The 13,803-nt window shown below is 36.2% G+C and overlaps 1 protein-coding gene and 1 non-coding gene across 2 annotated transcripts; both read left to right on the top strand.

The window, feature by feature from the left end:
* The first annotated feature begins 364 nt into the window (after nt 1-364).
* On the top strand, nt 365-471 carry LOC116105403. The gene has a single exon (XR_004124079.1). It is a non-coding gene; the product is annotated as a small nucleolar RNA R71 (small nucleolar RNA).
* Nucleotides 472-11,384: 10,913 nt separating this feature from the next.
* Nucleotides 11,385-13,538, top strand: LOC116105349 (putative disease resistance protein RGA3). Its single transcript, XM_031391782.1, has one exon. It carries the CDS (start codon nt 11,385-11,387, stop codon nt 13,536-13,538), a length of 2,154 nt encoding a protein of 717 aa, XP_031247642.1.
* Nucleotides 13,539-13,803: the final 265 nt, after the last annotated feature.

Raw genomic sequence — 13,803 nt, 5'->3', positions numbered from 1 at the left:
GATGATGAAGCAAATGTGTTCCCCACTTAACAGTCATTGCTCACGTGATTACCTGCACAAAATTTACAAGTTAGTTGAGATGCTTGAATGGAATTTACCTGCATACTTTCCAACTGTTTCTGAAGTGCTGTCAGTTGGGTTGAAATGGCTGTATATGCATCAACTTCATGAAGACCCATGGATTTCTTTGGTTGCACCCTTTCATTAGGTCTTTGATAATTGTTGCTTGCCAGAACTTCAAGCAACTCGTGAGCTTCTTCTGGTGTCTTATTTTGTAGTGCTCTTCCCGATGCTACATCCACCCATAGTTTGCACATTCACCATTAATCCATTATAAAATGTTTGGACTTTCATCCAAACTGGCAACCTATGATGTGGACACCTCCTTAATAATTCTTTGTATCTCTCCCAAGCCTCATACAATGATTCCGACTCTTCCTGAATAAATGATGTTATATCATTTCTCAGCTTTGCCGACTTTGCTGGAGGAAAGAATTTGGTCAAGAACTTCTGTGCTAAATCATTCCATGTGGTGATTGTTCCTGATGGTAGTGCCAGTAACCATCCCTTAGCTTTATCCTTCAATGAAAATGAGAATAGTCTTAATCTGATGGCATCATCTAACACTCCATTTGACTTGAAAGTATCACAAATCTCCAAAAAAATTGCAATGTGTAGATTTGGATCTTCCTTCAAATCTCCCCTGAACGGTATCGACTGCTGGATCATCTAGATGATTGCTGGCTTTATTTCAAAGTTGTTGGCTTGTATTGCTGGTTTAGTAATACTCGACCCACTGCCTTTAACTGGGGGAACTGAGAATTCCCTTAGTGTTCTATTCTCTGCCATCTCTACAACTATGACTTCTGGTTCAACTATGGTTTCTTATTCTCTTCTCTCTCTATTTAGTCTTCTGGTGGTTCTTTCAATTTCAGGATCAAAAGGAACTATTGGCTGACGTCTTGCTCTTCGCATAAACTACACAGAAAGAGATAAAAAAAAATGAGATCACAAGCCAACACAAGGAAAATAAACTAAAAACAACTAAACAAAAATAAGCTCCAATCTAGCTAACACAAGAAAAATTAATGTTAACACACAACTCAATCCCCGACAATAGTGCCAAAAACTTGATGTGTTGTAACTACAACATGCAAATGTAGCAAGTGTACTAGTCGCAGAAAGTAATAAAATGATGAGTGAGTATCGTTCCCACGAGGATTGATTTGTTAAGCACTAACTTTCTCAAGTGTTTCTCAAGTTGGAGTAACCGCAATTGTTTGCATTAATGGGAGAATTAAAATTTAACTAAAAACAAAACTGAAAATTGAAAGAAAGAAATTAAACGCAAGGATAAAATCAATTTAACAAATGGTTAGGGTTTTGACTTCATTCAGACTCTATGGATTAAACCTAAAGATTATGCTATTTCCATATTCACATGCATTGATTATAAATCAAATTCTCTAAAATGTAAAACATACCTTCTCAGGCTATGTTTTCCTACTTTTCCCTATTAAACTTCCGCACCCAACAAATTAAAGATTAATAGATCTAAGCTCATTAAGCACATAGAATCCTAGATTGATTTCATTGATTCTTAAATCTATCTCTAGCATTTAATACTACAATGGTGATTACCCAAGAAGCTTACATGACTCATTTTTCAATCTCATCATGTTCATCAATTAAAAACAATAAATTCAGAGTAACCACACAACCCATGCAATAGCATATGAAACTAATAAAAATCAATTGCTTAATCCATGAGAATCCGAACTACATCAAAAACTTGACCCAAAATGGGTCAGTTCATAACTAAATCAATACAATAAGCAAGAAAAACAATAAACACAAAGTTCAACAAAATAAAATGAGAGAAAAGACAAGAGATCTCCCCTAGTTGAAGAATCCACCAGATTCAATCCCAAATCTTCTCACTTATCTAGACTAAGGAAAACACGACTCCCTCTCAAAATGGCAAAGTTTTGCTTTTATACCTCGCCCAAAAACCTAAAACTTTCCTAAAATGAAATTGTCGTTTTGAAATCTGAAATTCGCAGACTTCGCCATGGCGAAGAAAGACTTTCGTGTCGGCGACGAGATAAGTTGGAATCCCGTTGTTAACTTTCTTTGCCGCGACAAAGAACAAAGCTTCGCCACGGCGAACCTTCATGAACAATTCTGAATTTATAGAATTGCCCTTGGCTTGTTTCTTTGTTTGAATCTTCAATTTGCAATGCCTTCCCATGGGAACAAGCTTCATCGTGCGTCCATCTGCTTCATAACTCTTCCAAGTTCCGAGATCTGCTCACTTTTGGATCTAGAAACTCCAATTCGCTCATTGTTTACTCAAAATGTCCATTTCGGCCTGAAACACAAAATGTCGAGAATTAAGAATCAATTCAGGCGAAAATGAACTAAAAAGTATCTAAAATCCAGCCTAAAAGCCTAATAAAAACAGTATAATTCTCGGACTATCAGCCACTTGGCCACATAGACAAGGTAATCTTACTTTCAGTAGTGAATCACAAATGGTGAAGACTGGATCTTCACTTGCAGGACATTTAGCTTATTCTCGTACACAAGTAGCTCATTCTCCTAGTAATTTTCCATCAAACATAGTACTAGTCAATAACCTTATACAATACCTAGCTAGCAATCCTACACTATCCATCCAGCAAACCAAGTTCAATTTGCCTCTACCTCTCATGGACATCATAGTGCCTCAATAGCTTCTTGCTCAACACTGTCACCAGATCTAGCTTGGTATATTGATTCTGGTGCCACTGATCATGTTACTTCTGACTTGACTCAACTAGATAGAAGCATAAATTCTGCTGGAGTTGATCAATTGCAAGTTGTAAATAGTGAGTTTCTCCATATTTCTCATATTGGTTTTACTACTTTACCTAGTACTTTGCAATCTAAGTGTCTTCATTTAAAAAATGTCTTAAGTGTACCTAGAATCACTAAAAATCTCCTTAGTATATCCAAATTTACAAAGGATAACAATGTAATAGTTGAATTTACTTCTAATTGTTGTGTTGTTAAGGACAAGGATACAAGTACAGTGCTACTATAGGTTAAGGGTGGTCTTTATCAGCTGAGTTTTCCCTCTAATTCCTCTCAGTCAGCTGAACATCTTCTGTCCAAGTCTACACCTTCATCATATGTTTCTGCAAATCAGTCTACTTTAGAGTCCAATCAAAATAAAGTCATGCTTGCCAACTGTGTGTCTAAGTGGTCATCAATTCCGCATTGTACCAATGTTCCTTGTGTACCACAACCTTTGCACTATAAAACCACTCATTGAAATACTAGCATGATCAATAAAAATGCTAATTCTTCTGTTGATAAATCTGATGCATTGCTTTCTAATACTGTGTTTAGTAATGATGTTTAATCTTCTGCTCATGCTTTCGTTGATAAATCTAATGCATTTTTTTCTGATATGGTGGTTGATAATGGTGTTTACTCTTCTGCACATGCTTTTATTGATAAATCTGATGCATTGCTTTCTGATATTATGGTTGATAATGGTGTTTACTCTTCTAGTCATGTTTTACATTTAGATGGTGCCTCAAGTTCAGAACAATCTTCTCATTTGTTGCCTCATTCATCCTTAGTTCTGCATGCTAATAACACTAATACCAATTTAGGCCTACTTTGGCATAGGAGGTTAGGCCATCCCTATTCTGAATCTCTACATAAAATTTTACAACATGTAAACACAAATCTGTCAACCAAGTTGCCACTGTCATTTTGTGATGCTTGTCAACTTAGGAAAATTCATAGAAATACTTTTCCCATTTCCACTTCTAGAGCAACTAAACCCCTTGCCATTATGCATAGTGATGTTTGGGAACCCACTCCATATGCATCCATTGAAGGATTTAAGTACTATATTCAATTCATTGATGACTTCATTAGGTTCACATGGTTATTTCCTTTAAGAACCAAGGCTGAGGTTAGGTCTGTCTTTATTAAGTTTCATCACTTAGTTGAAAGGCAGTTTGGTCACAAGTTAAAATGCTTACATTCTGATCAAGGTGGTGAATATATAGGTCTTATTCCTTATCTCACTAATGCTGGAATTCAATATAGGCATTCTTGTGCCTATGTCCATCAGTAAAATGGTAGAAGTGAAAGGGAAAGCAGGCATGTAGTTGAGACAGGACTTACCTTGCTTGCACAAGCATCTATGGCTCTACATCTTTTGTGGTTTGCTTTTGATACAACTGTGTTTCTTATAAATAGAATGCCTACAACAATTTTAGACTTTATTTCTCCATATCAAGCATTGTTTGGTCATACACCTAAATACTCATCTCTGAAAATCTTTGGTTGTACATGTTTTCCTTTCTTACGAGACTTCAACAAACATAGGTTTCAGTTTCACTCTTCTAAGTGTACATTTGTAGGATATAGCTTAGTACATAAGGGCTACACGTGTCTTAGTTCAAATGGTAAAGTTTATAGTACTCCAAATGTTAAGTTCAATGAAACCGAATATCTTTTTGCTACTGGTTTTACTTTAGCTTTATCCAAACAAAAGTCTCACCTATCAACTTCTTCTGTTTTACCTTTAGCTACTACTTCACCTCTTGCATTTCCTTTTACATTACTTCAGTTTGATAATGACTCAACTGCTAAAGATCCTCCAGCAGTTTCACGTCCTCAATCCAGTCCTCACATCATAGCAAAAGGTAAGGAAATCCATCCTACTTCACCTATTCTTCCTTCCTTTCAAATTCCAAATTCACAACCTTCATCACAAATACCTCAATCTCCTACTGTATCACACTTCATTCCATCACCTCAATCTATATATTCTCCTCAAACCATAATACCAACTTTAGCTCAATTGCCTAATTCCTCAACTCAAATAGACTTTACAACCTATCCATTACCTTCCACACATACCTGACCCCACTCACCATCATGTTCTCTTACAATTGATCCTCCTCTAGCACAAATTCACATTCCTCTCTTGAATCTCAAGTCACTTGTAACAATCACCCTATGATGACAAGAACCAAAATTGGCACTATTCCTAGGAAAACTGTTGTACTTATGACTAACTAGGTTTTGGTTCAACCTAAACCCTCTTCCATCAAAGAAGCTCTCCTTAATTCAAAGTGGAAGGAAACCATGAAATGTGAGTTTGATGCTCTCATGCAAAACAATACTTGGACTCTTGTTCCTTCTACTCATGATATGAATATTGTAGGGAACAAATGTCTGTTTAGAACTAAATTTAATTATGGTGGTTCACTTCAAAAGTACAAGGCCAGGTTAGTGGCTAAAGGGTTTCAACAGACTCTTGGCCTTGATTATTTTGAGACATTCAGCCCAGTCATAAAGCCTTTAACCATTAGGATTGTTCTAACACTTGCTGTGACTCATAACTGGGATATCCAGTAGAATGATATTAACAATGCTTTTCTTAATGACATCTTGCATGAGACTGTTTATATGAGGTAGCCAGAGGGGTTTGAGAATACATAGTTTCCATACCATGTATGCAAGCTTAATGAAGCTCTTTATGGGCTTCAACAGGCCCTTAGGCCATGGTTTGACAAACTGAAGCAGGTTTTTTGGATAGAGGTTTCCTAAATTTAGTTTCAGACTTTAGTCTCTTTACACTTCAACAAGGTTCTCAAGTGATATGTATTGATATAAGTTGATGATATTCTCATCACTGGGTCCAACACCTCTTATATTCATCAACTTGTCTAGAGTTTGAATTTTCAGTTTGCCTTGAAAACCCTTGGATCTATTAAGTATTTTCTTGGTTTGGAAGCCACTAGGACAGATCAAGGCATTCATCTCAAGCAAACAAAGTATATTGTGGATCTTCTTGCTAAAACTCAAATGTTGAATGCTCATTCTTGTCCCACTCCCATGGTTGTGGGAACAAAGCTGTTTACTCATGATAGTGAAGCCTTTAAAAACCCTACCCTTTATAGGAGCACTGTTGGTGCTTTGCAATACTTGACCCTATTAGTAAACGACCCAGTTACGCAGCGGAAAACAAAAACATAAACTCTATGGATCCTTCCATAGAACTAAGATCCGGGTACAAAAATCACAGTTTATATAAAATAATCAAATCTGCAAAAAAATCAGTTCAACATTTAAGAAACCATACCCACGTTTGGAGGCTCCACCAATATTGTCTTTGAACGTGTTTGCTACCGATCCAAGTGTAGGATCGAACCGTAGAGGTCCACACGAAGACAATCAACAAGAACCAATGAGGGATTTGCTAGATCCTCTTTGACCTTAAGAAATCAAGAAGAAAACAAAAGGTATTTGATTTTGGCAAAAACCAAAAACTGGCATGGGAGAGTATTTTGGGGCTGGAGGTTTTCTCTTTTCAATGAAAAATCAAATAATAAAATAACACATACTCATTTTTTTTTTTCAACTAAAACCTTTTCTTTTATAGTGTTATTTTAGTTGCCCTATTCCCATATGGAATGGGCTTGGGCTCCAACCCAAACACTCCCAAATTTGCCAAACACTTCCAATTAGATATTTTAATTTAATTCATCATTATCTCAATTAAAATCAATTAATATATATTTAATATATATATATATATATTAACATTTAACAATAATGATAATTTATTTAAATATATGCAAACATATATTTAAACGGAATTTCACTTATTTAATTTTTTCTAACAAATTAAATAAAGGCTATGAACTCAGCAAATTTAATTGCACTGTGAAATTACCAAAATACCCTTTCGCCTTAAAAGACGAAAACGCCCTTCTTTCTTCTTGGATCTTAAATTGTCTTCTATGTGTGTGACCCATAGCCTCCTCATCATATCGGCAGTGTATAGTATCGCGATTAACACCAATTAATCGTCTCACTAATACACAGACCAAGATTGGCCCCTAGCAAGGCATCATGGCCACCCGATAGATTCGGATTCAGCAAAGTAGCTACCTGTCAACGATATGGTTACCGTACAATTCGATCCTTTCATCATACGTTATCTCGACGAGACGAAGGCATAGAAATAGTGTCAACCTTCGGTTACTCTCGATATTATTTATTCAGTTTCTGGACCAATGACCCGTATTATAAACTGGATAGAGCAACAACTCAATCCCACTGTGGCCACAGTTTTAGTGTCATTGCCATATACTGAATTGCGCCGTGAGATAACTTTCTCCCGTACCCGGGAGTGATAAATCCTCTGTCAATCCACCATAGTCTTGATACACTCCTTGATGCAGCCAATCACCACCGTATTGACAGCTCTGAAAAGAACTGCGTTAGGCTAGTGTCAAACTACACCAATCGGTGCACAAGGCGCTCCGGTGATCTCAAGTCTAAGGATCACATGCACCACCATTCGTTAGAGGATTTGTTCCATAGACACTGGGGTTACCATCCATATGGAATCCTCTGGTGGGTCAGTCCAGTGAACTTGCTATGGTGTATTTGCCTACAGCAAGCATCCATGTGTTGCACCAGGTTGTCAACAAACAACCTTGACAAGTGAAATCAGTCACTGCCTTTCGACAGGGTCGTTAAACACTATGATAGCCTTACTGTATTATCTGTGCCCTTACTTCAGAATAATACTAGGGCTACATATGTTTCTAGAATGGCCACCATATGTGCTCATAGGGTTCTCACTATTAAGATTTGAAACACTTGATATCCTCGTCACAGTTCTACCATTCTAAGGACATATATCAATACATATTGCAATAATAATGATTTACGCAATATAGAATAAAATGCCTTTTATTATTGATTAATGAACATTATTACAAAGAGTCAATTCTTCAATAATTGATTGGCTCTAGGGCATCTACTCTAGCAGACCCTAACTAGACCTGACGTCAGCTTCACTGTCAATAAGTTGATTTAGTTTCTTCAAGCTCCCATAGACTTACAATGGCAATCTTCTAAGAGAGTCTTCAGATACATTAAGGGTACTCAGTTCCATGGTCTAATGTTCAAACCAACAGCTTCTCTTAGTGTAGAATGCTATGCTGATGCTGATTGGGGCAATAATCTTGATGATAGGAGATCCACAAGTGGCTATTGTGTTTACTTGGGTCCTAATCTCATACAATGGAGCACCCGCATGTAGAAAGTAGTGGCACTTTCTTCTACTAAGGTTGAGTACAGAGCATTAGCTAATACTGCCACAGAGAAAGCCTGGTTACAAAGTATTTTTTCAGAATTAGGTATTGTTTTGGCTACTTCTCCTATTATTTGGTTTGACAATGTGAGTGCAGGAGCATTGGTTGCCAATCCTGTGTTTCATGCTCGCACCAAACATATTGAAATTGATGCCCATTACATTAGGGATTAAGTTCTAGCTAAGAAGTTAGCTGTTCAGTATGTTCCCTCAAAGCAGCAAATTGCTGACATTCTTATTAAAGCCCTATTAATCTCCCATTTTAATAAGTTAAAACATAAGTTAACTGTGGTTGAAGTTCCTGCAGCTGTCAATTGGGCTAAGGATTAGTCTTTCTCAATTGATATAGTCCAGAAGCAAAATTGATTTTATGCACTGAAGTTGCAGGTTTGATAATGTTGTACAAAAATGATACTGTTGTGCAAAATTGATTTCATAGATGGTGTACAGATTTGTTAATAAAGTACCAAAGATTGGTTATGGATTTAGTACTGTGCAGAGTTTAGCTATTGTAGAGTTGAATTGATTCAAAGTTGTGTAGAAATTGAGTTGTTAATTGTGCAAAGCTGAGCTACTACAAAGTTGCTGAGTTGCGGAATTTTAGTTGTACAAAAGTTGAGTTGTTAATTGTACAAAGTTGTAAAGTTGAGCTACAGTTAAATTGCTGAATTTTAAGTTGTACAGAACTTGAGTTGTTAATTGTACAAAGTTGCAAAGTTGAGCTACTCCAGAGTTGCTGAGTTGCTGAATTTTAGTTGTACAAAAGTTGAGTTGTTAATTGTACAAAGTTGCAAAGTTGAGCTACTGCTAAGTTGCTAAATTTTAAGTTGTAAAGAAGTTGAGTTACTGATTGTCCAAAGTTGAGCTACTATAGAGTTGCAGAGTTGCTTTTAGTTATGCAGAAGTGAAGTTGAGTTGTCAATTGTGCAAGGTTGAGCTAATGCAAAGTTGCAGTTTGCTGAATGATTGAATGTGATGCTATTTTGAGGTAATGCAAAGTTGTAAAGTTGCAGTAAGCTGATGTAGAATTGCAGACCTGCTGAATTTTGAATGTGATGGTATTTTTGAGCTAATGCAAATGATGAATTCAAAGAGTGTAAAAGGGATAAAGGAAGTTGAGTTTACAGGGAGTAGTTGATCAAAGAAATTCTTAAAAAGCTGGCAAAAGAAGGATAGAGAGGTTATTTTAAGGGGGAATGTTGACCAAAGATGTTTTTGTCATAGGATCAGGGTGTTAAGTTCATAAGTTGTTGTACTGTTTTGTAAATAGGTGAAAACAGTGGCGTTTCAAGTCTTGTGGTCTTTTTGTCCCAAAACGATGGTATTTTGCGACTACATTTTAAGTTCCTGCATCTTCACTCTCTCTACACACTGTTTTGTGTATAAGTTTCTAAGTGGTTGTAAAACTAATTCAATCAATGAATTCATACTCGACTATTCTTATTTTTCTCTCTAGAAATTTCTAAGTTTAGTTTGAGCTTTTGTCACTCTTAACTTTTTAGTAATTGGGAACATGACAACCTAATTAACAACTGGCATACTGTATCAAACAATATAAGGGTTGTTCCAACATTGCCGTCTGTGACTTGCAAATTAACCTTGTACCTGTTATATCAACAATTATTGATTATTAAACATCAATTTTTAAGATTATCATGCATTAGTTTATACCAACAATTCAATTTAGAATAACAATTGATATACCTCATCTGTGGGAATTGAGTCTCTCTATTGCATTTAACATAGTAGAAATTGTTGCTGTTCATATCAGTAATTTTTTTCTTGCAAGTATTACACGATAAAACCATTTGGAGATGCTCTAATCTTGAATTAGTGTATGCACCAACTTTGTAACATCAGTAATTAATTTCATCGATAAATAGACAGATGATAGTAGGAGGCTGTAATTAAGATAACATTAATTCCATCCACCCACCCATCACCTTAAAAGTCAGTCGCTTGAGTTGTTGTGTTATTATAAGAGGTAGACAACTAATAATGATAATCTCCTTGTAACTATTTATTATTTAATTACTAATTGTATCAAGGTACTTGTTATTTATTATCAACGTTTTCTCCATGCATGTTAATCTTCTCATCAGAACTATTTATTATCTAATTACAAATTGTACAAAAGTCGTTGCTACTTATTTATTATCAACGTTTATCAAGCATATTAATCATCTCAGAATTATTTATTATCTAATTGCTAGTCGTACCAAGGTAGATGTAGACAATATCAAAGATGTAGACAACTCATAAATGATATTATCTTCAATATTTATTGAGTCTTGACAAAATTTATTGATTAGATTGGTATGCATGTCAATCAATCACGTGGAGGTGGGTAAAATAAAACTAAAAACAAGTCATAAATTTACATAATGAATGAGGTGAGCTCCTAATCTTCAAATTAAGAAGAAAAGCATTTGGAAAGGAGATTCGCGGAAAATGAAATACAGAAAGAAGGGAAGGCCAAGAGCGATGAAGACAAGAAAGAAAGAAAAGGTTAAACTACACGAAAGACGACCTTTTTTATTTTTGGACAAATTACAACCTGACCTTTTTTTAATCGGTTTAATAGATAATAGATTCCCGGAAAATGAAAAACAGAAAGAAAGAAAGGCGAAGAGGGATGAAGACAAGAAAGAAAAAAAGGTTAAACTACGCGACAGACCTTTTTTATTTTTGGACAAATTACAACCGGACCTTTTTTTAATCGGCTTAATAGATAATAGATTCCCGGAAAATTAAAAACAGAAAGAAGGAAAAGCGAAGAGGGATGAAGACAAGAAATAAAGAAGGTTAAACCACAAGAAAAACATTTTTTTTTTTTTAACAAATTACAACCTGACCTTTTTTTAATTGGTTTAATAGATACAACCGACTATTGTTACTCTAGTGTAAGAGTGGTTTTCCCTCGTTGTTAGAGTGAAAGGGTAAAAGTGAAAAAAAATGAATGAATAGTCTTATCTACAAAGTCAATTAAGAAGAATTCATACTTTAATTTGATTTATTAAATTTTTTCAAAAAAGAATAAAAGCTATATTAGAAGGAAAAATAAATCGATCATTCCCTCAAAGTAACTTAACTTCATGAAACATATAATCCATAATAAAAAAGATCAAAGCATCAGTTCTCATTAATTTCTCAGATAATTCTTTATCCCGATCTGCACCCTTCTGTTTCCTCCCACTCAAAGAACATGGCGGAATCATTTCCATCGACCATTGCCACTAACATTTTGTCAAAGATAGCCTTTCTTTCCAAAAAAGAAAAGAGGCCGTTGTGGGGTATTCCGGAAGAAATAACGGAGCTCCAAAAAACCTTGTCGAAAATCAAAGTCAACCTCTTGAATGCCGAGAAAAAGCAGGCACAGAACGGCGTGCTGCAGGAATACCTTAAACAGCTTTCAGATCAGTTGTATGATGCTGAGGACGTGGTGGATGAAGTGGAGTGCGAACTGGGGAAACCATCGGCGAAGCCAAAAAGATTCTTTCCGATATGCTCATATATTCCTCTTGTTAAGGAAAGTAGAAAACTCGATGATATTATAGAAAAGTTGGATGAAATAGTAGCTGCTGTTAAGCTTAAATGTGGTGATGTTTGGAGAGATAATTTGGAGGAGATGATGATAAATCACACCTGTGTTGGTGCTTCAGAAGTTTTCGGGAGAGACGGTGATAAGGAAAAAATTATAAACTTTTTGAAGCAACCAAAAAATGAAGGTGAAAAGGTCTCTGTCATCACCATAGTTGGCGGTGGAGGTATTGGAAAAACCACTCTAGCCAAATTGGTGTATAGTGACAAAATGATAGACGAACTCTTTGATCTAAAGATGTGGGTACGTGTACCTGAGGACTTTGATATAATTACTTTGATGAAAGAAACTTGTACTTCTGCAACTGGTCAAAATCAAGCTGGATTAGCCGTCAATGTGTTAGAAGATCGGTTGCTGGATCAATTGGGTGGTAAGAAATTTTTGTTAGTCTTGGATGATGTGTGGAATGAAAATTATGATAAATGGGACAAATTCAAAAACTTATTGACGCAGAAACCCAATGGGAGCAAAATTGTGGTTACTACACGTAGTAATCAAGTAGCGAAAGTAATGGGCGCGGTTGACAAGTCTGTTTTAGAAGGCCTTTCCCGAGAAGACTCTATATTGTTGTTTGAGAAATCGGCGGCTTTTACAGATGAACAAAGCACAGATCAAGAGCTCATTGAAATTAGGGATGGAATTTGGGAAAAATGTGGGGGCAATCCTTTAGCTGTGAAAACTTTAGGAACCCTACTTCATCAAAGCAGAGAGCCGTCTATTCGGTCGCTAATTAAAGAAAACAGAGAATGGAGTCAAGAACAAGCGTTGAAGTTGAGTTACGCTCATTTGCCATCCCGTTTGCGAAGATGTTTGGCATATTGTTCCTTGTTTCCTAAGGGTTATTGCTTCAACAGTAATTATCTGGTCTGTCATTGGATGGCGCATGGTTTTCTTGCTACTGATAATAAAAAGAAAGAGTCGGAAGCGCATGGTTTTCTTGCTACTGATAATAAAAAGAAAGAGTCGGAAGCGCATGGTTTTCTTGCTACTGATAATGAAAATAAAGAGTTGGAAGAAGTTGGGTTGCAATATTTCAACGAATTAAGTTCGAGATGTTTTTTTCAAGATGTTGAAGATCATGGTTATTTTTTTACATTTCAGATGCATGACTTTGTACATGATCTTGTCCTCAAAGTAGCACAAACAGAATGCGAAGCGGTAGATCTCAGAATCCAAAAAATTGAAAGAAATGCTCGACATTTGTCATTTCTCGACATCGAGGATTCTGGTCCAGAAGCATCTATTTCCAAGAAATTGCGGACCATCATCATGCAAGGTATACTATCTGAGCATGTTACTACGGCCTTCCTTAATGCATGGATATCAAATTTTAAGTACCTCAGGTTGTTATGCTTCAATTGTCTTCAATTTGAAGTGTTGCCAGTTTCTATTGGTGCACTGATACATTTGAGATATCTAGACTTATCTTGGAATTTACGTTTGAAGGAAATTCCTGAGCATATTTCTAAACTTCTGAATTTACAAACCTTAATACTTCTTGGTTGTTCAAATCTTCAGAAGTTATCTCACAACATGCAGAAGATGACCAGTCTTAGATATTTGGAAATAACTATAAAAGAGATTGGAGAATGGATACAAAGTTTCACCGGCCTCCGAACATTGGTTTTGCAAGGTTGTGATAGCTCGAACTCATTGCCATACAATATAAAAGATCTGAAAGGATTGAAGAAGCTGGTGATACACAGTTGTCCGAAGATTAATCTGAAGAAAAATATGCAAGGCGAAGACCCCAACTAGAGCAAGAAGAACTAGCAAAGCGGCGACTCCAACCACTGGACTGACACTCTAGAGTACCTGCGGATTGAAGCATGTCCAGAGCTCAAAGAATTACCACCATGGCTTGCGAGTCTCAAAGCACTTAAAAAACTTGAGATTTTAAGTTGCCAAGAACTGTCATCTCTGCCAGACGGGATGCAGAAGCTCACCAACCTTAGAGAATGGAAGATACAAAATTGTCCTACCCTGAGTGAAAGCTACACGAAGAATTTGCCGAAAAAATCTG

Source organism: Pistacia vera, unplaced genomic scaffold (genome assembly GCF_008641045.1).
Source record: "Pistacia vera cultivar Batoury unplaced genomic scaffold, PisVer_v2 Contig498, whole genome shotgun sequence".
In the NCBI taxonomy this organism is placed as follows: Eukaryota; Viridiplantae; Streptophyta; class Magnoliopsida; order Sapindales; family Anacardiaceae; genus Pistacia; species Pistacia vera.
The sequence above is the reverse complement of the archived record's forward strand: the minus strand, read 5'-3'. Positions and strand labels throughout refer to the sequence as shown.